The sequence below is a fragment of the Chelonia mydas genome, chromosome 6, assembly GCF_015237465.2.
Source record: "Chelonia mydas isolate rCheMyd1 chromosome 6, rCheMyd1.pri.v2, whole genome shotgun sequence".
Taxonomy (NCBI): Eukaryota; Metazoa; Chordata; order Testudines; family Cheloniidae; genus Chelonia; species Chelonia mydas.
The window spans coordinates 23,304,757-23,328,888 of record NC_051246.2 but is presented as its reverse complement, the minus strand read 5'-3'; the positions used below and the strand labels follow the sequence as shown (position 1 = coordinate 23,328,888).

At 45.8% G+C, this 24,132-nt stretch overlaps 1 protein-coding gene and 1 long non-coding RNA gene across 10 annotated transcripts in view; one reads left to right on the top strand and one right to left on the bottom strand.

Annotated features, from left to right (window-relative positions):
* Positions 1-633: 633 nt before the first annotated feature.
* Positions 634-24,132, top strand: part of RNH1 (ribonuclease/angiogenin inhibitor 1) — a 39,334-nt gene continuing 15,835 nt past the window's right edge. For 2 of the 9 annotated variants that reach the window (XM_037899536.2, XM_043548738.1), the window contains exon 1: positions 634-4,599. In XM_037899536.2, the coding sequence (XP_037755464.1) occupies positions 4,533-4,599 (67 nt within the window). In that variant the 5' untranslated portion in view covers positions 634-4,532. Of the gene's footprint in view, positions 4,600-5,175; positions 5,199-14,631; positions 14,783-15,640; positions 15,793-20,534; positions 20,967-21,512; positions 21,536-24,132 lie in introns of those variants that run through there. The other 7 variants (XM_043548742.1, XM_037899538.2, XM_037899537.2 and 4 more) reach the window with 7 other exon arrangements.
* Positions 8,638-11,227, bottom strand: LOC122466210. Its single transcript, XR_006291562.1, has 3 exons — positions 11,114-11,227; positions 10,268-10,617; positions 8,638-10,140 (listed from the first exon to the last, which is right to left on the bottom strand). It is a non-coding gene; the product is annotated as an uncharacterized LOC122466210 (long non-coding RNA).

The window sequence follows — 24,132 nt, the reverse complement described above, 5'->3', positions numbered from 1 at the left end:
ACTTCATTAAATGAGAGCAAGTCCCACAGAAAAAAAAAAAAAAACTGGGGCTCAATACAGCTAAATAATTTAAACCAAGCGAGTCACCAATCATTTCAGTTGTAAACATACAAACAAACAAAAAAGGGGGGGAGGCGGGGCTACAGCTGGCACTTTATTATTGCATTTAGTTATAATTATCTATGTCATTTATTATTTATACAAGGGGGGGGGATGACTCTTCCTTTGCCACAAACAAATAAAACGAGATCTCTGCTCTCTGAACTCCCCTTTATACAAATCCGTCCCAGGTTGTCTGCACTGTAGCTCTGTCTGACTACTTGGTTTGCAGTGTTACAAAGTCTGCAATGCACTAAAAATGATCATTAAGTGCGTGATTTGGGGAATTCAGACAATAGCTGGATGCCAGGCACTCCCTGCCTCCTGTCCTGGGTGTTTTCTTTCAATCCAGTAACATCCCTTCTTATCTTTGGCACTGTTTGCCGAAAGTGAGGAGTTATTAAAAGAGCCCGAAGCGATCATTAACAAATGCAAATGCCATTTAGTGTTGAAATTTGTAAGATTAACAATATCTGCTTCACCCAGAAGGTCCAGCCCAGAAATAATGAAAAATAAAGACAAGATATTCATAGGGGGAAATTGGGAGACTAGTTTTATTAGAATGGGCATACCAAAAATACTCAAGTATTACAACTAAGAAGAAATAGGGCTGTGAAAATCATTACCCACATTTAACAAGTATAATTATTTAAAAGAAAGAAATTAAGTTTTTTTTAATCCAATAACTAGAATCTGAAATTAAGGTAAAAAATCAAATAAAGAGTTCACATGTCCAAAAGGAGACATTATTGAATAATTACCCTTCCAGTATCCTTCAACTCCTAATAGTCTCTAGGAGTTTAACTTTCAACCATTCAAAAATCCAGAATTAACAAATTATAAGGATTTGTTCAAGGACTCAATTAACAGTTTTCAGATTAATTTTAGATGGTGATCTATGAAGGATGGTTTTGAGAGGAAATCTGAGCTCTAATATTTGACTGTGTTAGAAATTTTACTGTTTAACTTTTAGTCAAATCATTTCATCACTCTGTCCTTGCCCTGTAAAATGGGGGTACTACTACTTCCTTTGTTTGTATTGGTTATTTAGACTGTAAGTGCTTTGGGGCAGGGACTGTCTCTTACTACATGTATGTACAGTGCTTAGCACAATAGGTATAACACAAACAACAGTAATAAATAAATGGCATCACTTAATTGTTTTAACACTTTGGGGTGGGTTGTTCCAAGGTGTCTTTATGTTCCCCTTCCTTATACCTCTTCTACCATCAAAGTCTTCATACCTCCATGACCCTTCTCGTAGTAAGGGGAGCCGGATGTAGCACCCTGTGAAACTCATCTCTGCCACTCTGTGCATTGAGGGGAAACTACTTTGAAGGTGACAAAAGCCTGGCTTCCTTGCCAGAGCTAAAAGAGGTGCCTGTGAGATAGCCCCATGGCTGGTGAATGAGGGCCCTAGTTTGGGACATACACGCTGACAGGACCACATTACACTTTACGAGATTGCCAAACTGCTCCCTAGAGTTACAAAAATCAACAGTGGACTGTGAATTATTGCACTACATTTTTTAATCTGTTTCATCAAAGAGAGCGATATAGCCACAACTCACTTTCAAAAAGAGTAGGTAGGCACTGGCATCTATCTTCTGTTTGTTTGCATCAGTGCCATGTGTAGATATTTTGTATACACCATATGAAGTATGAGTTGTGCTTTCCTGCAGGATCTTGCTAGCTGCTGCTTCACTTTTGCACTTCTCTCCATTGAAAATGTATTGTTTACAAGCTACAATCTGGAGAAGGGCTACAAACACCTACACATGTATAACAATGCAAAACACTCAGCTTCTTTCATAACATTTAATTTACAACATGACAACTGGAGGTCTCCACAGAAATCTTTGAACGTACTAGTACAGTATCTTTGCCACTCAGGACAGTGACATTAATGGGAAGTGTCCTATGAAACCGAGGAAGGAAGAGTTCAAATGGGAGAGCATTACTAGAAATTCCACTTGAAAGGGGACTCTTGGCCATTGCAAAGTGATTAAGTGGTGCTTTTTATAGTAACACCCACATAATCTTAGGTAGCCATGGATTTGCTACAATACTTTTAATGTACAGAGAATATTGACTAACACTTTTGCAAAGCAGAGCTCAAAAAGTATATAAAGTGTGTGATTTTTATCTAGCCTGGGATTTTGCAGTGGTCTTATAAAATCTTCAGGTTTTCTGATTCCATAAACATATGAATTAACCAGATGTTAGCAAAACTGTCTTGTAAAGATATATAAATTTACACTGGTATTTGCATGCAGCAGGCATTTAATGGGAAAGCAAAATCCATTTCATTCCCCTCTTTCATCAGCAGCTATGCAAACCACATGCAGAACATTTCTTCAGTAAACTTGTTCTTAGGGGCCAGCTGCTCTCACTCTCCACGATAGATTTTCATGATGCAGTTTCAGTGAGTAAAACATGTTAACCCCAAAATCCTAGCAAAACTTGGATGATATTGAAGCACGTAAACCACACGGAAAATAAAAGCATAATGCAGAGTTCAGTCACAGGACAAAAGCAAACTGAGCCTGCAATGCCCTCTGCAGGCTGCCAGAGAACTGTTCTAGAAGCTCCTACAAAGTTTCATGCCATTTGAAACATCAAGTGGAAAAAAAAAAGTCCTAGAAACATCATTGATGGATTAGATGACCCAGTAGAGAAGACCTTTCTAAGACACATAAACTGGCTATTTAATCTATTTCCCAGCCCTGTGACAAGACTGGTTTCTTTATCTCGGACACATCCCTGATAAAATTTCCAGTAACTTTAATCAGCTCCAATGTCAGCAATTCCACAGCCTCCCTTGGCAACTTGTTCCATAGCTGAAATGGAAAATTCTTCTGAATATTAACCTACATTCTTAAACCCATTGCAAGTGGTTTTGTTCGTATTGACTAACACAGCTACAGTAGCCATTATAGTCTTTGACCAAATTACATCATCAGTGCTCTTCAGGGTGTACTGCACACACATCTTCTAACTAAAACATAAACATTCCAATGATGTAGTTATTTAATTCTATGCTTATTACCCAAAGCACACTCTTTTCTATTTAATACTAATCTGAAACTAAGACACATCTTCCGAAATTATCTTTTCTGCTATGGAACAACATGAGATTTGAATTATTAATAGTTATTCTCTCACTTATTTCTCACACTATATACCATTGTGAGCTAGCATATTGTTAAGCAACTGTCTTGCATAATAGCAGGGAAAAGGGTCAGAGTGGAAAGTGTTATTTGAGTGTCTAAAGTTAATTTTTGCATGTAGATTTTTGGTAGGGAATGTATGAACTGTTAATACTATTCAAATATTTGGGCTAGATTTTCTGGGGCAGCACTGATGAATGGGCCTAAAGGAACTACGTATAACTCCTTGGTTTGCTACCCTGCCATAGGTTAGAGCAGCCTCCCAGTGTTCTACTCTATACCAGCTGGCAGTGGTCCCCAAGCCACACCTCTTCTTCCCCACTCTCAACATGCCCCTACACAGGGGCTGCAGGAGATTTAGTTTAGATGGTCGGTATATTATTATTATTATTATTATTACTATTTGTATAACGGTAGCACCAGGGAGTCATGGATCAGGACCCCATTATGCTATCAGGGTTCCCATGCCCCAGGGGACTCCACAGCTGAGGACGTGCAGTTGGCTTCTGTTTCCTTTGGCTTAGGCAGGGTGGACCAGTGATCCTGGCAGGTTCCATACATGTCCTTATTACCATTTCCAGACATGGACCAGGTTTTCTTTTTTAACTGTAATAGTCTTGGTATTATTTTTGTTACCTTTGGTAGCAACCTTTAACGTCAAGTTAACCAGTTTTCTACCTGGAAATGTTGGAGTAGCTCCCCTGCACTATCAATCCAGATGTGGGGCAGCCCTGGGAACTGGAGTGGGCTTGCGGGGGGCATGCATTTCCCCACCCCCTATTTTCAATAGCCACAGTCTGGTAGTGTACGCCTGTCGCCTTCCCCTTCGCTACTTTGTTGTCTTCAGAACCTCCAGTTCCCTGTTCCAGGAACATTTCTCCCTCCACTCTCCAGGGGTCAAGTAGTTACAGCAGCAGTGTTTCCAATGTAGTCGTTTTCCAACTCCCCCTCTCACGTCAGTTCCCGGGGAAAACGCTGCCCGTTCCTCTTCTCGTCTCTTCTCTTCTCCCGCAGGGCAGAGACGGTCCCCGCCGCAGGGCGCTTTTCCCAGTCTGACACCGACTGGCGAGAGACAGACGCTTTTAGATTTTTCCCCACGCACAAGCCCCGTTGCAATAGCCACGTGCCTTCGAGCAGCAAGTAGATTTGGAGCAGGACAAGGCTAATGCACACCCCGGAGGAAGTGATCACGCGGCTGATTGTCAACATACGCTACATCGAGCTCCAGTACAGCCGGTGCCTTCGTACCACCGCAAGCACTGTATGGGAGCCAGACTTTTACTTTCCTTTGGCCTTCGGAGATTACCGTGTTTCTGGATCAGAGGAAGAGGTAAAACCGAATTCTAATGGCAAGAAGTGGATTTAGGCACATTATTAACTCTAATGCAAGCCCACCCACCCCGCTGAATCCACGCTCCCGTGGCCAGCCTGAGACTCTGGCAGTGCCACGGTGTTCACACACAGCTCCAGCTGGTGTGCTAGTGTAAGCCCTGCTTGCACGACGCTGTCTGCCCAGGCTGGGAGGCTCCCTCTTAGCTGCAGTGTCGATGTACCCTGGATCTCCACCCGCACAGGCTGGGTGTTCCTCACCCATTCCTACCAGGCAGGATATTGCTGTACCCGGAGTCCCTCCCTGCCAATCTTTACCAGTTATTTCCTCTGAGCGTGGGGAATCCCTGCTCACTGTGGGTAGGTTTTCCCAGACCCTTCTTAATAAAGAGCGAGCTGAAGTCCACCCATCCACCTCACTTTATCAGTGGAGCCATGGCCCCTCTTGGCTGGGGGACAGGGCAGTGTGTTGTGCCCTGAAGAGGCTCCCTTTGGTGGTCCCCCTGCTGAATTAAAATGGAAGCCAGCCAGCTCCAGAAGATAAAGGGAAGAGGAGGTAGTAAAAGGCTGACAGTCCCGTGGCCACCAAGGCTCTCAAAGGTAATGGAGGAGATGGAACCAGGAGGATTGGGGTGCAGCCAGGGGCTGGGGGAAGGGGGGAAATGGTGCCTCAGTTGTTGGACAGCACCCTGTATAATGTGGGTATATTGGTGAGCAGTGGCACTGCCAGGGAAGCTGAGATGGGGCAGGGGGAGGTGGGAAAGGGTGTCAGAGGAGCCACAAATGAGGACAGCCGCCTTTTTGGGTGGTATGGGGTTTGGATGGCTGGAGGAACTAAGGAAGATAGCACTACGGAGAGGTTGGGGTAGGTAAGAGGGGGTAGGGGCCCAGTTGGAGAAACTGGGGGAAAGGGAAGTTGGGCAACTGGGAAGTAGGGGTCTGATGGCAGAAGGAGGTTGGCCTAAAAAGGTTGTTTTGGCAGTGGGAGTTAGTCCTGACATAACACTGCCATAGACTTGCCATTTGTTCTAGTCCCTGGAGTCACACTGAATCAGAGTCTGAGCAATAAGCAATTCGGCTTGCTCTATGGTTATCATTTGTCATCATCCCTGGCCATGCTTTGTAGGGGGGTAGATCACAGCCATTCAACTTTAATTTCCTTGACGGAATTTATTTTAGTGTGGGTGGGAAGGGGTTTCGCTTCAGCAGGCCTTTCATTAACCCTTGGCCAGATCGCCACATCCAGCTGTCTCCCTTGGGTTAGTCAGCACTTGTGTGTAATAGAAATGAATACCTTGGAAGTAGGGCTGTCAATTAATTGCAGTTAACTCACAAAATTAACTACAAAAAATTAATCGCGATTAATCACATTGTTAAACAATAGAATACCAATTGAAATTTATTACATATTTTTGGATGTTTTTCTACATTTTCAAGTATATTGATTTCTATTACAACACAGAACACAAAGTGTACACTGCTCATTTATATTATTTTTATTACAAATATTTGCACTGTAAAAATGAGAAACAAAAGAAATTGTATTTTTCAAGAAACGTCATACAAGTACTGTAGTGCAGTAGTTTTCAAACTTTTTTTCTGGCAACCCAGTTGAAGAAAATTGTTGATGCTTGCGACCCAATGGAGCTGGGGATGAGGGTTTGAGGTGCAGGAGGCGGCTCCAGGTTTTTGGGGGGCTCAGGGCTGGGGCAGGGGTTGAGATGTGGGGTTGGGGCATAGGCTTACCTCCGGTGACTCTCGGTCCGCAGCGCAGCTGGGGTGCAGAGGCAGGCTTCCTGCCTGCCCTCCCGCTGTGGACTGCACTGCAACCCGGAAGCAGCCAGAAGAAGGTCCGGCTCCTAGGCAGAGGCGCGCAAGCAGCTCCGCGCAGCTCTCACCTGCAAGTACCGCACCCCCTCCCCCAGCTCCCATTGGCCGGCCAATGGGAGTGAGGAGCTAGTGCTTGGGATGCGGGCAGCATGCAGAGCCCCATGGCCCCCCTTGCCTAGGAGACGGACCGATACTGGCCGCTTCTGGGGTGCAGCATGGTGTCAGAACAGGTAGGGACTACTAGTTTTACTGGCCGGCTGCCAGGGTCCCTGGGTACTGAGCAAGTTGACCCAGTGCCTTGCATTCTGCGACCTAGACTGGGTCGTGACCCAAAGTTTGAAAACCACTGTAGTGCAATCTCTTCATCCTGAAAGTGTAACTTACAAATGTAGACTTTTTTTGTAATATAACTGCACTCAAAAACAAAACAACGTAAAACTTTAGAGCCTACAAGTCCAGTCAGTCCCGCTTCTTGTTCAGCCAATCACAAAGACAAAAAAGTTTGTTTACATTTATGGGAGATACTGCTGCCTGCTTCTTATTTCCAATGTCACCTGAAAGTGAGAAAAGGCATTCTCATGGCACTTTTGTAGCTGGCTTTACAAGGTATTTACATGCCAGATATGCTAAACATTCATATGCTCCTTCATGCTTCAGCCATCATTCCAGAGGGCACGCTTCTATGCTCATGATGCTCATTAAAAAATGTGTTAATTAAATTTGTGACTAAACTCCTTGGAGGAGTCTCCTGTTCTGTTTTACCCGCATTCTGCCATATATTTCGTGTCCTAGCAGTCTCGGATGATGACCCAGCACATGTTCGTTTTAAGAACACCTTCACAGCAGATTGGACAAAATGCAAAGAAGGTACTAACATGAGATTTCTGAAAATAGCTACTGCACTCGACCCAAGGTTTAAGAATCTGCAGTGCTGTCCAAAATCTGAGAAGGACAAGGTGTGGAGCACGCTTTCAGAAGTCTTAAAAGAGCAACACTCCGATGCAGAAACTACAGAACCCAAACCACCTAAAAAGAAAATCAACCTTCTGCTGGAGGCATCTGACTCAGATGATGAAAATGAACATGCATCAGTCCACACGGCTTTGGATCGTTATCGAGCAGAACCTGTCATCAGCATGGAAGCATGTCCTCTGGAATGATGGTTGAAGCATGAAGGGACATATGAATCTTCAGCGCACTTGGCATGTAAATATCATGACACTAGCTACAACAGTGCCGTGCAAATGTCTGTACTTTCAGGTGACATTGTAAACAAGAAGCGGGCAGCATTATCTCCTGCAAATTGTAACCAAACTTGTTAGTCCTACTTCAGACAATTGCTCAGACAGAGTGGACCTAAATTCCCTGTAAGCTGCAGAACCCACCCAGCAGGGACCTACTGCGGCCAGGGGAGGGGTGACCCTCGCCTGGCCACAATCCAGGCCCAGACCTGCCACAGCCCTCCCCCTTGCCCAAACCTAGTCATGGCCGGGGAAGGGGTGCCTATCCACGACCCCAGCCCAGGTGCTGCTGCAGGGAGAGAGAGCTAGGGGGAGTCCTCTCTCCCCGTTGTATCCCCAGAGCGCCCTCCTGCGCAGCCCAACCCCTCATCCCCAGCCCCATCCCAGAGCCTGCACCCCCAGCCAGAGTCCTCATCCCCTGCACCAGCCCTGAGCCCCTCATGGCTGGCCCCAACGCCAAGCGCACACCTCCAGCCAGAGCCCTCATCCCCCCCACCCCCCTCCAAACCCTCTGCCCCAGCCCTGAGTCCCCCACCCCCATCACCTCCATATTGGTGCACATAAAATTCATTCCACACCCATGTAGGGAAAAATTAGAGGGAACACAGGAGTTGACTTGTAGACTCTAAAGTTTTACATTGTTTTATTTTTGAATGCAGGGGTTTTTTTTTGTACATACACATGTAGAGTTAAGTTCAACTTTCATGATAAAGAGTGCACTACGCTATTTGTATGAGGTGAATTGAAAAATACGATTTTTTTTTTTTACAGGGCAAATATTTGTAATAAAAATATAAAGTGAGCACTGTGCACTTTGTAATTGAAATCAATATATTTGAAAATGTAGAAAAAACATCAAAAATATTTAAATAAATGATATTCTATTATTAACAGCATGATTAATCACACAGTTAATTTTTTTTAATTGTTTGACAGCCCTACTTGGAAGATAATGGGTGAAGGGTTGCAGATGGGCCAGTGTATCTATACATCTCATATGAGTGGCTATTTGTTTTCTGGCAGTTTATATAGCTAGCTGGCTATAGTTTAATTATATACAGTGCCCCTCAGGCTGGAGAGTTTTCTGGACTTTTCCAGCTTGTTCTCTCTCCCCTCTCTGGTTTTCTATAGAGCCCATCATTATAGCATCAAAATGTTTCATGAGGATTTAGCAGCATGACTCATTACAATCTGTGGGTAGGCTTGGCAGGATTCAATTTAAATCATTAGTCATTGGTACACGTCAGTTTCACCTGACACTGAAATCAACAACAAAAAAATATTGATGTTAGCAAGCACAGCTTCCCCCAGCCTAGTGCCTGCAGGGATCCGGTGTCATCCGCCCTGCAGGGAGCCTTCTGTAGCCCTGCTGTCACAGCAACACTCACTCACTGGCCAGGAGTGCTGGGGCTATCCCTGGCAAGAGCCCTTCAACAGCAAGGTGGCTTCCCCCAAGACCAGGGTCTTGTCCTCCTGCCTGGTTGGTATTCACTGCTCCACGGGGCCAGGATTGCAACCTCCCCTGCACCTGACTCCCAGGTATCTCAGGCCCCTTGGCAGCACTAGGAGCCCCCTATAACTCTTCTATCAGTGCTGCCCTAAGCCTCTCCCCCCCACACCCCTTATTTTCCTGCAACTGTGAAAATTCAAATAGATAAATATTGGGAACTTTAAAATATCTGTTGAAATTAGAAAAAATAAAAACTGGATTCTGCCAAGCCTATCTCTGGCCCAGGTGCATGCAAGCTGTGCTCAGCAGCCCTCCCAGGGGCTGGGTTTTAGGAAGCTTTCTGCAGTCTCTCCATACTGACCGTAATTGTCCTCCAGGGACCATCATGCTGGCCAAGGATTGCCAGAGATGGCACACTTCAGCCAGGCTCCCTGCTTGTCCCTGCCCTGGAATACTTACTACACTGGGCTGGGCAGCAGCAGGTGGCACAGAGCCAGCTAGGCCATTGTTAAACCATTGGGGCTCCTCTATGCAGAGGGTATCCCCAGCTGGACGTTTAAGCCGATTGCCTGTCCGGGTGGAACCAGAGCATCAACTTCAGTGGGATTTGGATCAGGCCAATAGGCAGGGATGAAGGGTACAGGAGCATGCTTCACCAGCCACTTCTTGGGAATGTGCAAAACTGAGGCGGAAACCTCTCTCCAATCCCTAGACACACAAAGAGGACATCTCTTCCCCTTTGATATAGGCAGCAACTGTCATCAGCTGCACTGGTAAAATCTCCGGTCACCACAGACTGAGCTTTCCAGGGGACTGATACACATTTGCCTGAAAACTGTTGCCTGGTGGGGCATGGCTACCACTATTGCAGAGGTCCTTTAAGCTGTCCCCTGATGGCTGGTTTCCATGCTCTGAAGCGGCAGCGTGGAGGAGACGATCATCGGTGCATTGCAAAGCATAGAGTAGACCATCCAAGTCCTCTTTCACAGAAGGACTCGCTAGGGAGGCAGGCAGTGGTCAGCTGTTTATTTAAAAGATAAACAGGTATCACTTTCAAATTACAAAATAATAACCTAATGACAAGCTAAATAAACCTCAAGGCCAAAAGCTGAGGAGTTTGTTAGCCTAGGACACAGGTACTGTATTACCAGGCTAATAGAGAACGCCACCATTGTATTGTTATACTGAAACGTAGCTGCCTCCCCATCCTTGATGTTCTTCAGTCCACCTGCTCTTCCCTGCCCCTAGAGGAAGTCAATAAACCCAGACTAGCAGGGGGGAAAAGGCCAACCAGGTGTGAAATGTTGCTCAGGGACACAGATAGTGGGAACTAATTGCCTCTTCTCAGAGCCCTTATCTGTACTTCTTCCCTGTGTTTCTGAGCAACTTTGCTTCCGGCTTGCTTCACCTCCTTCTCCAGGTTCATTAACTGCAGCACTGAAGGGTTGAGTCTCACATATGCCTCCATGTCCCTTACATGTAATTAGTCTTCTTACAGCTGGGAAATGGGGGGGAAAAGGGCTAAAAATAGACAGATTAAAATGCAATTCTTAATAGGGGTGAGGGGCTAAAACTGCCTCAGGGTCAAGGACAACCAGGTGGGGTGTATCACAGTCCTGGTAAAGTTTCCCCTACTGGACTCTCATCACACTGGGCCAGCTATGCTTTAAGCTTTCTCCTTAGTCTAGGTAGGCTCCAGAACTCTCTCTCTTGCTTTATCCTCCTCTCTGAGCACAGGCAGCCTGTTACTCCGTCACAGAAATGGGGCCTCATGATCCAGCTGTCCTAAGCTCCCAGGACCAGTGCTAAATTCCCCCCATCCCAAAGGGCAATCCAGTTGCTGAAGCACACCCTTTCCCAGAGCTCCAACCATTTAACATGTGATGGGCAAAGCACATAACACGCAGGCACTGCACAAATGGATTCTAAAACAGTTACTCTTTATTTTAGCCAATGCAAGAAATATACAGCTCTAGATAAAATGATACAATTACCTAGACATTTCCATACCCCAGGTTCCTAACTGCTTTTGAGGATTGTTGGGCTTAGGTCACAATCTTTTAAGGGGTCTAGGAGCCGGAGCCGGAGCCGGAGCCGGAGCCGGAGCCATCGCCATCCCCATCCCCATCCCCATCCCCATCCCCATCCCCATCCCCATCCCCATCCCCATCCCCATCCCGCTGAGTCTCCTCTCACCTTCCTCACCACTACCTCTCAAATAAGTGACTAGAGATTCTTTATTTTATACCCTTCAATCCCCTTTCTCAGGTGACCCCCTGATTAGGATTATCTGGTGATTTAAGTCCACCACCAAGAGATCAATTGCTCAGTTACCACCTCCTGGAGTTCAGAGTTGAAAAACTGGTTTGCCCAGAGCAGTAGCCATCACTTTGTCCAAGGGTGCTCCATTTCAATGGACAATTGTCAATGTTTAATGACCCTCTAGTGTTTGCCCTTTGCCAGGTGCAATAATTTCTCCTGTCACCGCCTGTGGGTTTTAGCTCAATATGGAGGGAAAAGACATCAGAGAAGGGAAGCGCCACACATTCAAAATGAAGTTTGCTGACTGACCCAGATATAGAGTCCCCACTATCAAACAGAATTCATAAACTGTACATAGATTCTCCAGATTGTCACAGGGAGATATTAGTTCAGGGGAGAAAAAGGATAGGGTTATGAAATAGAGGTGGCCATGTTTGCTGCAGGGAATATGGGATGAGGAAGGTCAGAGGGCAGTAACAAATCAGAATGGTGGCATTTATAGTAGACAGTTCATTTATAGTAGAATTGCTATACATTTAGAGAAAATACAGTAATTACACAGATCAATATAACCTGATTGGTTGAGGACTATTAGCCAACAAGTACAGGAATTGCATAAAAAATACAGCTAATATTTTCAAACGTGAGCCCATGAATTCAGATACCTAACTGCAGGCTTTAGTCCCTAACTAAATGGCATGATATTCAGAAGTGCCTTTAATAGGACTACTCCTGTGCTCAAAGTTAAGCATGTGTAGGTGTCTGCAGGCTCAGGCAGTAAGGAAGTCATCAAAATAAAGACTTACTCCATCTGTTTTTTTTTTTTCCCCAGGAAGCACTTTGTACCAGAGCTAACCAAGATCTGCTCATGTTAGGCTTCATTTGTTACAGTCACAATCGGTCTGATAAAGTTGCACACCATAAATTAAAAGAAAAACCAAACACCTTAGAACAACATTGTTCTGCTGTCCTCTCCGGAGCCTAACAGAATTCAGATACAATGCAAAAGAGGGGAATCACCAATAAAATACACAGGAAGAGGGAAAATGACCAAAAATGTGTGTGTCTCTTTCTCTATCAGGCATTGTGTGTATAACAGCAAATTTTGTCGCCAAACAGCAGTGGTTGCATAGAAACCAAGGCAGGAAATAGCTAGCTGCTGTTTCTCACTGATTCCCTTTTCAGAGATCTGTACACAGCCAAACAAGTATTGCAGGATTGGCAAAACCTGATTCTAGTTTAACTTTTCCTTTTGGGGGATGGGAGCTGCAGAGGCTAATCTGTGGAGGAATGGCTGGTTGTAATTAATCAGAGAATCATCATTTGAGTTACGAAGAGGGAATCTTATATTTTAAAAATAAAAAAAAACTGGAGGAGGGATTCACTTCTGAATTCACTGTTCATTGGGTCTAGCCTAGTAAGCTATTTATACCCACACTTTAAAGCCATGGGCTATTCCATGCTCCATCCCTGGAAAGTTGGGGGTGGGCTGGGATTACCCAAGGGATTTAAGTGCTTGGATATAGACATAAGGACAAATGAGAAAGGGAGTGGCTAGCAGGCTAGAGTGAGGAAGCAGTTTAGAGAGATGACACATAGAATCCAGTAACTCATATGAATGTAGTTCATGCAATAATAGGATGGATGTGTCATGGAAGCCTCCCCGTTTCTCCTGCCTGTGTTCTGGGTTTGTATTTAGCCTCTGGGAAAGCCCTGTGATGGCCGCACCTTCTTCCAAAATAATCACCATAGCAGCAAACAGGGCAAACTTTCACCAGCCTATCCTGAAGCTTTCCATTCCTTTTACATGTGAAATGGCTGAGAACAGAGGCTTCTCAGCCTTAGGACATACAGCTCAACTATGCTCAGTATCTTTCAAAGTGTTTCACTAACAGAAGGAGAGATTCAGAGGTACAGGGCCAGGGAGAAAGGCTGTTGCCTCGTAGGGTTTGTAAAAGAGATGGAGGTAGACACACTTATAGGACATAAACCCCCTTAGCAATTTCCCTGAGAGCTGAACATTTTTAAGCCTCTGAAAATTGTTTTTTTAGACTCTTCAACCAAAACAAACATGTTCTCCGCAATGGTAGCTGGGATTCCCCTTCACACTGCTGTCTTAGTTCCCTGGTAACTCTGTGTCCTTTCCCATTATATTCCTCTCTACTAGCATCTAGGCTGCCTCCCTGAGGGGAACACTCCCTACTGTCCCTGGGGAGCATTTGGGCACTGATATTGGGTGAGGAGGAGGATTTATTTTTCTTCAAGGTGGAAAACCTAAGAATGCCAGTCCAGCCCCTCACAGGTATTTAGGCCCCTAACTCCCAGGATCTGGGTCAGCATGTCCAGTATTTTGTCTAGCACCGCCAGCACAAGTTTCTTTAGCGCCAACTCTTTCCAGCCCCACCCGCAATCTCCCATCCGTGCACTCAGCAAAATGTGCCTTTTTGGCCTTTACCCCAGAGCTTGAACGGAAGTCATTTCACAGGGATGTATGGGAGACAATTACTTTTTCCTTTCTAGCCTCTCCATACAGATATTAAATTTAGCAAGAGAAATTGTGTTGTCTCTCGGTTGATCTACCTGTTAGCCACCCCCATATGCCTTCTTCTTTTAATCTTCCTCTATCCTCACTCAGTCAGCTCTGTTCCCCTGCTTTCTGGCCAAGGAGAGGGCTCCTCTTTTATTTATGTATTTATTTGGCAGCTGATGTCTGAAGAGGAAGGAGTGAAAGTGTTTATATTGCACTGAGTTACTTTATAACTCATTAGTACAACGTAGAGAGTGGGAGGGCTATACACCAGGGTGATAATTATTGTTAGTATAGTGTTGCAAGGCTCTTTAAGACTATAGGAGACAGTCCCCATCCCCACCCCAAAGAACTTACAGTCTGAGAGCCTGGTCTTGCAATGAGCTCTGCATAGGACTTAGAATGGGTGCAGTACAGGGGTCCACCTGCCTAGCATTCATTGCAGGATCAGAGCCCGTGTTTAGACTTAACATGACAAGTGATAAGAGGGAAGGTAGAACAAAGGCTATATTTAAGACTGTGACAGATATTGCAACCCTGGGCAGTATTTTAATTTTATGAATGGTTTGTGTATCATTGTGTTTGACTCCTTGGGGGAGGGTTACCATAGCTCCTACAGAAATTAAAACAATAGGGGGTGGTTATCCCTGAGATTGTAAACAACTCCGGAGAGGCACCACCCCTTGGGGTGGTTTGCACATACTAGCTCCAGCTGTGTTTTCCAGAGACTAGGAAATAAAGAAAGGGCTTTTGGTATAAAAGGATAAGCTTGAATTGATGCATGACCTTCATTTTGATTCACCAAATGTATATGACTCTCTATCCAAGGGGAGGTGCTAACCTTTGCTGAAGCGTTGAAAGGGCTGTTAGCCAGGTATGTTTAATGTGGGTTTAAATCTGTTTATTGTCTTTATGTTTTGTCTATAATGTTTTCACCTAAAGAATAAAGGTGCTTGTTTAGAAAGAGCTGTGTGGTAACTTGTAACTGTGGGCAATATGCTGGTCATAGCCCTTGGAAAGAGAGCAAAGCACGGGTGGTGGCTTTGGGCAGACTGGGGTGCTGGGGATATCAGAGAGCTGTGCAGCCTTAAAACCCCAGTCAAGGAGGGAGAGCGATCCAGATGTCTGCTCAAGAGAGGTGGGAGCTGGAAACCTTAAGTTGGTGCCCTTGAGGGGTGCCGGAGGGAGAACATAGGTGCACTTCTCACTGAAACTGTGAGACAGCCTAAAGGTGACTTGCTCATCTCTGTATGAGTTCTTTAGTAAGCCAGGTTTCAGAGTAGCAGCCGTGTTAGTCTGTATTCGCAAAAAGAAAAGAAGTACTTGTGGCACCGTAGAGACTAAGGTGCCACAAGTACTCCTTTTCTTTTTTCAGTAAGTCAGGTGCTAGAAGCTGGGTAGCAGAAGCTGAGGAAGGATTAGGAGAGCAAAGGGGGCAGCAGGGACAGACCAGCACGCAGCTAATCTGAAATACACTGCAGGAATCCTGCACGGCAATGGCTATATCAGCCTGTGCCTTTAAGAGTGTGTCATAGATGCCTCCCTCCCAGCTACAGTCCTGCTTCAGTCGAGCCTCCTGACAGTAAGCAGGCGAGGGACGCAGTTAGGAGGAAGCCCCCATTGCTCATGTGAGACAGTGGGCAAGCCTGAGCCAGGCCCCAGCTTGAGCTGCCAAGAGAGCTCTCTAGCCAGAGCCAGCTGCGCCTCACTTCCCTCGCCCACCCTCCCCGCCTGGGGGAGCGGCTCTGCTGGGCACTTGACTGCTCTCCACCAGTAGACACAGCTATTGCAGGCAGGAGGAGGGGACTGTGGTAGCCAGGGCAGGGCTGTCTCCAGCAGGAGCAGGAATTCCGCTTCTCTCTTCAGGCCGAGACAGGGGATCTGGTAGGAACAGGATCTTTTCCTCTTTCTCTGCTAAATGCTCTGATCAAACTGTAGCTTCATGCCTGTTAATCACAGCGCAGGCCTCTGGCTGGCGTGTTCTAGCTGCAGGGTTAGACATGCTTTAGCTGAGCCTGGATTTTGCAAATCCTGCGAGGGGATTGTTGGGGGAAATCGGTCTCTTGAATTTATGCATAGTTGGCAGTGTGATTTCAGGACTGAAATGCAAAAGAGGGGTGGGGATGCTTCGTTTCTTGTCCAGATTGGTTAGGAAAAATACACTGAATTGACTTAAATCCAAGCCACTTATGGGTGTGCTTTGTCTGCAATGCTGGTATCTAATCAGGGCTTAATTTTTGCCCCTGCACCTCCAGGCTTGGCAGTTCGTTGCCCTGGCGCTTCCGGGCTTGCTGTGTCAGTTATGAAAGTAAAAAAAATTGCGTGAGCCCCAGCTCCTCTTCCATTACCAATTAAGCACTGTATCTCGTTATTCCACTGTATTTTTAACGCACCCATCTTTGACTCAGTTTGCTGTTGGGGTGGGTTACCACGCTGTCAGGCCTGAAACGTGGTGACTCCCTGATGGTCAGGGACACTAAATGGAAGTGTTTCAATAAAATCCCTGAACCACCTCCTGCTTTTCATCCTCGGAGCACAGGGACTTCTTTTTAGCCTCTTCTGTATAGGTGTTTCTCCCGTGCTCATTCTTGAGGAGAGTTTGGTTTTTAAGGCCTGAATCACTGTTTGATTCCACACTAACCTGCTAGCATTTGGTCCCGAGAAGGATCTGTTGAGGACCCTGGTAAAAGTGAATAAAAACCTGCAATGCCTTCCTCAGACACCTTAGTGTTGAGAAACTTGTTTGCCACCAGGGACTTGTAGATCACAACAGCAATAATTGGCACTTTGCTGTGGTGGTCTATGCTGGATATGCAGATGTGGTATACTCCCGGTACTGTTCCAGTTCATTTGAATACCCTGACATGGCTGCAAAATCAGCTGCTCATAGTTAGGCTTATTTTTTAAATATTAGATTAAAGTTTTTTCAGCGTTCTCATAGATATTAAGCTCAGAAGGGAACATTATGATCATCTAGTCTGACCTCCTGCACAATGCAGGCCACAGAATCTCACCCCCTTTTCCCAAAATACTTTTTAGCCCCAGCTCCCCCATTCTAGTTGATCTGTGTAGACTGTGGCTTTTTAGCCTTTAAGTTAGGTATGCATATGCAATAAAAGCCCCTTTGTTATATTGAATTATTGGCAGTATTGAGGCAGTGACTGCAGGTTGTTTTACACCCTTTGTAACTGAGCTTTCTGTTCTCTTTTTGTGGGTCCTGCAGTACTTTTCTTTTCAGAAAGTTTGTATTGTGCATTTTCATTGTACATTGTCCGCTTAGTCATGTGCTCTCTGCATGTGCATCATCCTCTCAAAACTGCTTTGACTAGTATTTTACAGTGTTTGCCTACTTGGATGTAGGTATTTATTTAAGCTGCATAACCCTAGATATGAGGCAGCAATCTATATGATTTTATTAAGGTAGTATTTATACAGCATCCTACAGTAACTTATAGAACAATTAAATTACAGTGTCCCAGACCTAAACCAGAACTTAATCGTAAGGTCTTTAACATGACAAGTGATCACAAAGGAATGTTGGCTTTGACTAGTGGTTACTTTTGTTTGCTTTGGGTTTAATAGGATGCTGTGTAAGTTACCTTTTTTGTAAATATTCATGGCTATTAACAAAGCCAGATTTTCTGCTGTGTAAAGGGTAAAACACAATTTCATAATCAAGGTGGGCCATTAAGTAAATGGTGTAGCTTTTTTTGGGAACCCTCAGTGGGATCAGAGGGTAATGGCTCACCAGCAACCATACAACAGAACCACTAACCCAGGAACCTATCCTTGCAACAAAGCCCGTTGCCAACTGTGCCCACATATCTATTCAGGGACACCATCATAGGGCCTAATCACATCAGCCACACTATCAGAGGCTCATTCACCTGCACATCTACCAATGTGATATATGCCATCATGTGCCAGCAATGCCCCTCTGCCATGTACATTGGTCAAACTGGACAGTCTCTACGTAAAAGAATAAATGGATACAAATCAGACGTCAAGAATTATAACATTCAAAAACCAGTTGGAGAACACTTAATCTCTTTGGTCACTCGATTACAGACCTAAAAGTTGCACTTCTTGGAGTCTGGTTTTGAAGCTTTTTTTGTTGAAGGAGAGACTGCTGAATTAGAATTAATTTGCAAACTGGATACAATTAACTTAGGCTTGAATAGAGACTGGGAGTGGATGGGTCATTACACAAAGTAAAAGTATTTCCCCATGTTTATTCCACCCCCCACTGTTCCTCAGACATTCTTGTCAACTACTGGAAATGGCCCACCTTGATTATCACTAAAAAAAAGTTCTCTTCCCCCCCCCCCCCCCCCCCCCCCGGTAATATCTCACCTTAAGTGATCACTCTCGTTACAGTGTGTATGGTAACACCCATTGTTTCATGTTCTCTGTGTATATAAATCTCCCCACTGTATCTTCCATTGAATGCATCCGATGAAGTGAGCTGTAGCTTACAAAAGCTTATGCTCAAATTTGTTAGTCTCTAAGGTGCCACACGTCCTCCTTTCCTATTTAGGCAATGGAGCATAGGAGAGGAAGAGAAATGGGGTGATGGGGAAGGGCCCTGGAGAGGGAAGAGTGTGAAGGAGGACAAGAACAGGTGGCATGATTACATTTGGCTTGGCAGGAGCAGTAACAAAGGGAATAAGTGAATGGCAATCACTACAGTAGCTCGCTCCAAGAGCGAGCGGCCAAAACATTAGAGCAGTAAGAACTCTGAAGCAAAGATCAGGAGGTGGTACCAGGTGGGTGGACCAGGGCGAAGGATAGGTCTCCTGAGTTCTGGAGACTGAGGTCTTCTCCCTGCTGATTCTGTTCATGTGGAGGCATCTTTGGGGAAGCTGGGCATAACAGGCCACCCTCAGAAGGGTGCTGGGATACACAGTGTGGGGAAGCTGCTGTTCCTGGATAGCTCAGTGGCAGGACATTGAGGACAAGAAAGGGAGTTGGGCTGGCTTGATGCTCAGATAAGGTGACCAGATGTCCCGATTTTTATAGGGACAGTCTGGATTTTTGGGTCTTTCTTATCAGTTCCTATTTTACGCCCCCCCCATCCCAATTTTTCACATTTGCTGTCTGGTCACCCTATGCTCAGAGCTATTGCTGCCTGTATAGAGGGCCTGGGTAACAGGTGGGAAGCAAAAGAATTGCGCAGCTCGAGAAAGCATAGATCCCTGCTTGTGCAGGGGAAGCTGAAGCTTGCTGCTGTGCCTTGGATCTTTCCTCCCACCCCTCCACTTCCTGTGTTAGGTGGCCACACTTATTTGTAGAGAATAAAAATAATTGACTCCCCACTCTTAGAGTGAAAAGGAGCCAACTCCTGATGTACACACATCGAGGGGAAAAGGAGCAGAGGATGGAGAGCAAAGGGGAAACACTGCAACAAATTGTGTGGTGAGAGAGGAGCCAGGGAAAGGAGTAATGAGACAGTAAAAAAGGGAATAAGACAGAAGAGTTGTTTTTAAAAAAAAAAAAAAATGTCCTGGTTAGTCCAGCCTAGGTCACAATTGCTACACCTACAATTGCTCCACCTGTCCTATGGGAGCTCCCGCTCTGAGTTCCCAAGTTGCGGGATGATCCTCCACTCTGCTTGGAGACCAGGGAGTCTGGAGAATTGATAGGGGCCTGTTCCCGTCTATCAGGCAGTGCCCCATCATCAGGATCTCGGAGCGCAGGAAGAGCTAGTGTAGGAATATTCCCGATTGTGCAGAAATCCCAGGAGTGGAGCTCTCATGCTGAAGGCAGGAGACTAGAACCATATAGGGAGGAACGGGGTGGTGGTACTTACCAAGAGGAACCAAGCCAGATGGAGGGAAAAGGAATAGAAAGGGAAAAGGGGGAGGAGAGAAAAGGTTGGTGACTTAAGCCTGGGCTACACTTGGGGGGGTGGGTGTTTTCGAACTAAGATACGCAACTTCAGCTACACTATTCGCGTAGCTGAAGTCTAAGTATCTTAGTTCGAATTACCTGGCCATCCTCACAGCAGCGAGTCGACCGTGGCAGCTACCCTGTTGACTTCGCTTACTCCTCTTGCCAAGGTGGAGTACAGGCGTCTATTCAGGGTCGATTTATTGCGTCTAGATGAGACTTGTTAAATCTATCCCTGATAGATTGATCACTACCCACCGATCTGGCGGGTAGTGAAGACGTACCCTTAGCATGACTAGTGCCCTGTAGTCATATACACAGGAGATTGCTTAAGCGTTTCCACCACACCCCCTGGAGCTTTCACAAGGGACACTAGGATCGCCCCTTTCTCTCATGGAAAAGTGCTTGGGTTTTTCCGTGCTTGTAGATAGCAGGCAGAGCCTCGCTTTGAGAGACAGTGTGCATGGAGTTCAGTTGCTCAACCTCTGAAGATGGAGAGGCTGAGTCATCCCTGCTGATCAGGGAGCCTAGGCATTTCAAGCATGAGGCGTAGGCCCCTAAATCATCCCCCTCTAGCTAAGATAAGAGACAGGATAAAAGAGGAAAAAACAAGTAATAGGTGCAAGGCACTATCCATTAATAGCAGAGAACCACCTTTTAAGCTGCTCCTGGCCAGAGCACTTTGGCACATGCTCACAAAGGTATTTAGGAGCCTAACTTTCCTATTGGGGGAAGCAGGAGCAACAGGATTCAACCAGCTAGGGCCTAGCTTTAGCAAATGCTGAGCACCCTTCTCTCCAGCTGAAGCCAGTCAGAGCTACAGATGTTCAACACCTCTGGAAGTCAGGCCCAAAGACTACTTCACTATCATGTCACGCCTGACCTTTCTTCTGTCTCTGGGTAAGCAGAGAAGGGAGAACAGTCCTGGGAGGAGAAAGAGAATAGTCATTGAACAAAACAAGTGCAGGCAGATCAGAGCAGTGGCAGAGGATGTTATTGTGAGAGAATTCATCAGGTAGATATGTGGAGGAAGAAAGAGAAGGAGGAACTATTTCCTCTCATTTTCCCCATAGATGAGAAGGAAGATCAAAAAGAGGGAGGAATAAAGGCCAAAAATAATGTGGGTTTGGGGAGCAAGTGGGAAAAGAAATCTAAAGGGACAGGAGGAGGTAAGGGAAGAGCATATTAGAGAAAGATGAAAACAAGGAGTTACTTAACATGGGGGGGAAGAGATGGTATGTGCGATTTTTAGCTCCCCACGTAAGCCCTGCTTGCACAATGAGCTCCCTAGGGATCTCACAGAGCACTCATTGCAGGGCCATAAATATCACTGATAATTAGCTGGAGAGATGAACTCCAACACCTTTCCCCAACACATCAGAATCCTTCATCCCCTTACCAAAGGAAGGAACAAAAGACTAATTCCCCCCCCCCGAAAGAAACTAAAACAAGACCTGTATGGTGTCAGCTGTACTCTAGCATTAAGAGCTTATTGTAAAGGAAGACCGCTAATTGCCCACATCTTCAGCTATAACGTGGCACACAGGGGAAAAGAATACCTTAATCACATCTCCTTTATAATGGAGACCAAGAAGGATGAGCATGCTAAGTAGGGTGGGTTCTTTGAAAAAGCCAGTCTGGGGCTATAGACCAATAAATTCAGCTGCTCTGACCTAGGCCTCTTTGGCTCTGTTTGGATTCAAAAGCGGCTGAGTGAATCTCTGAGCTCAGAGAGAAGGTGGATGGGGAATCAGGGGAGGTTTTGCTCTATTATGATGATTCTGTTTTTATATATTGTATATTTGTTTCTCCACTTACTTTTTTGAATGTTTTGGGATTGCAGATAATTTTTTGGTTCGTACACAGAAACTTAATCCCTTTGGCTAACTAGGTTTCAATATTATGGCAGTGAGATGGGTTACAGACTTCCAAGCTTCTGCTTTTGCCTATTTGTTTTGGAAGAGTTGGTGAATACTATGCAGTGTGTGTGGTAAATATGGCTGTTAATGTTAGTCAGTACAAGTCATAGTCTCAGTTGGTATTGATTATTATACTTCAACTGAGAATAGTGGCGCTCTACCGTTCTGTGTCAGCTGTGGGGCTAGCAGTGTCTGTTCCTTCTGACCAGTTTCAGAGTAGCAGCCGTGTTAGTCTGTATCCGCAAAAAGAAAAGGAGTACTTGTGGCACCTTAGACACTAACAAATTTATTTGAGCATAAGCTTTTGTGAGCTACAGCTCACTTCATCGGATGCTTATGCTCAAATAAATGTGTTGTGGCACCTTAGAGACTAACATTTATTTGAGCATAAGCATCCGATGAAGTGAGCTGTAGCTCACAAAAGCTTATGCTCAAATAAATTTGTTAGTGTCTAAGGTGCCACAAGTACTCCTTTTCTTTTTGTTCCTTCTGAGTGAGCTTTAAAAACATGAATCTATGTAGTAGTATTTACCTGTAACACAGATGCTGGGAACTGTATGCTAGACTTAGAACAATAGTGTACTCCCATTCCCTCATTAGAGGGATTAATTATGCTTTCTAGTAGGACTTCACTGTTGTAGACCATACTTCATGTGCTAAGAGTCTGTCTCTGGGGGAGTGCATTGTTACCAGACTCTCCTTTATGCGAAAACTCCCCTTTTTTTGGGATCCCCAACTTCCTCTCTCCATCTTTCATTATGTTAGGAAAAAATGATGTGGAGAGAATAGAATTCACTATAGTCCATAGTGCTTGCTCCTAACTATTCCACTCTGGTTTGGGCTAGTGTAGGAGGAAAATGCTAATGAACTTGACCTAGGAAACATGACTTGGCACCTAGAGTAGATCCAGTTTAAAACCTTCAAAACCATGTTAGTTGCTCACTGTCTATGCTCCCCTTCAGGTAGACCACAGCTAGCTAACACTATTTGAAAAGTGATCATGCCTGGTGTGGACACAGCTGAAGTGGTGTTTCAAATAAAACTCTAAAAAACACCCTTCTTTGCTAGTGTAAATTAGACTTCTATGGGTCTAATTCATCACTGCATCGTGTATAGCAGGGTTGGGCAAACTACAGCCTGCAGGCCACATCCGGCCCGTGGGAGTGTCCTGCCCAGCCCCTGAAGCTCCCAGCCGGGGAGGCTCACCCCCGGCCCCTCCCCCACAGCCACGCCACTGTGTGGGCTGCATGGCTTGCACCCGCCCACCTCCCAGGCTTTCAAATAAGCCTGTTCCACCGCTCTGAGCGGTCTGGTAATGGTAAGGGGGTGGGAGGAGTTGGATAAGGGGCAGGAGGTCCCCAGAGGCAGTCAGGGGACAGGGTGTGGTTGGATGGGGCAGAGGTTCAGGGGGAGGGGCGGTCAGGAGACAGTGAGCAGGGGGGTTGGATAGGGGGTGGGGTCCTGGGGGGCAGTTAGGGACAGGGGTCCAAGGGGCGGGGGGGGAGGTGTTGAATAGGGCATGGGAGTCCCAGGGGGCCTGTCAGGGGGCAGGGGTGTGATAGGGGTGGGGGCAGTCAGGGGATAGGGTGTGGGGTCCCAGGGGGGTGGTTAGGGGTGGGGGGTCCTAGGAGCAGGTGGTCAAGGGACAAGGAGCAGAGGGGGTTGGACGGGTTGGGGGTTCTGGGGGGGGGGGCAGTCAGGAGATGGGAAGTGGGAGGGGGCAGAGGCCAGGCTGTTTGGGGAGGTACAGCCTTCCCTACCTGGCCCTCCGTACCATTTCGCAACCTGAATGTGGCCCTTGGGCCAAAAAGTTTGTCCACCCCTGGTGTATAGTCACCTCCACTAACCAATCGGAATGAGGGCACTGTCACCCACTCTGCACTGCAGTCAAATTGTGTAGTTACTTACACAAGGTGTAGGGTAACAAGCTAGCCAAATGTAGACCCAGATAGTCCAATGGGACTTTCCCGGGTAGTAAGTTTGTTTGTAGGATCAGCCTGTTAAACCCCAAGATTTATGGGCTTAGGCTTAGCTATTTCTTTTGGCATATTTTTACCTATTGTAAAGTATTGTGTATAAGGACTATGGAACGTCTCTGACCTGTAATACAGATTTACTGTATGCTTGTAACTCAGAATTGCTCTTTTGGGGCTGACACCAACAGCTGAACATAAAAATATAGAAACGACAAAAAATGTGCCCGTCCACTTAATGGTGTGTATTACCGTTTCAACACTACAGTGTTGCCGTATCCTGGTTCATGCAAACAATTCAAACACTGCCTTTGCTTTGTGTGGTACCCGCTTTTGTTAAGTGTACAGGCAGGGGGTTGGTAAGTTAAAAGTGACAAAATGCCCCCTGGAGAATGCCATCTGAATGTCTCCCACTGCCCGTAGCTCTGCAGTCTGCACCAGGT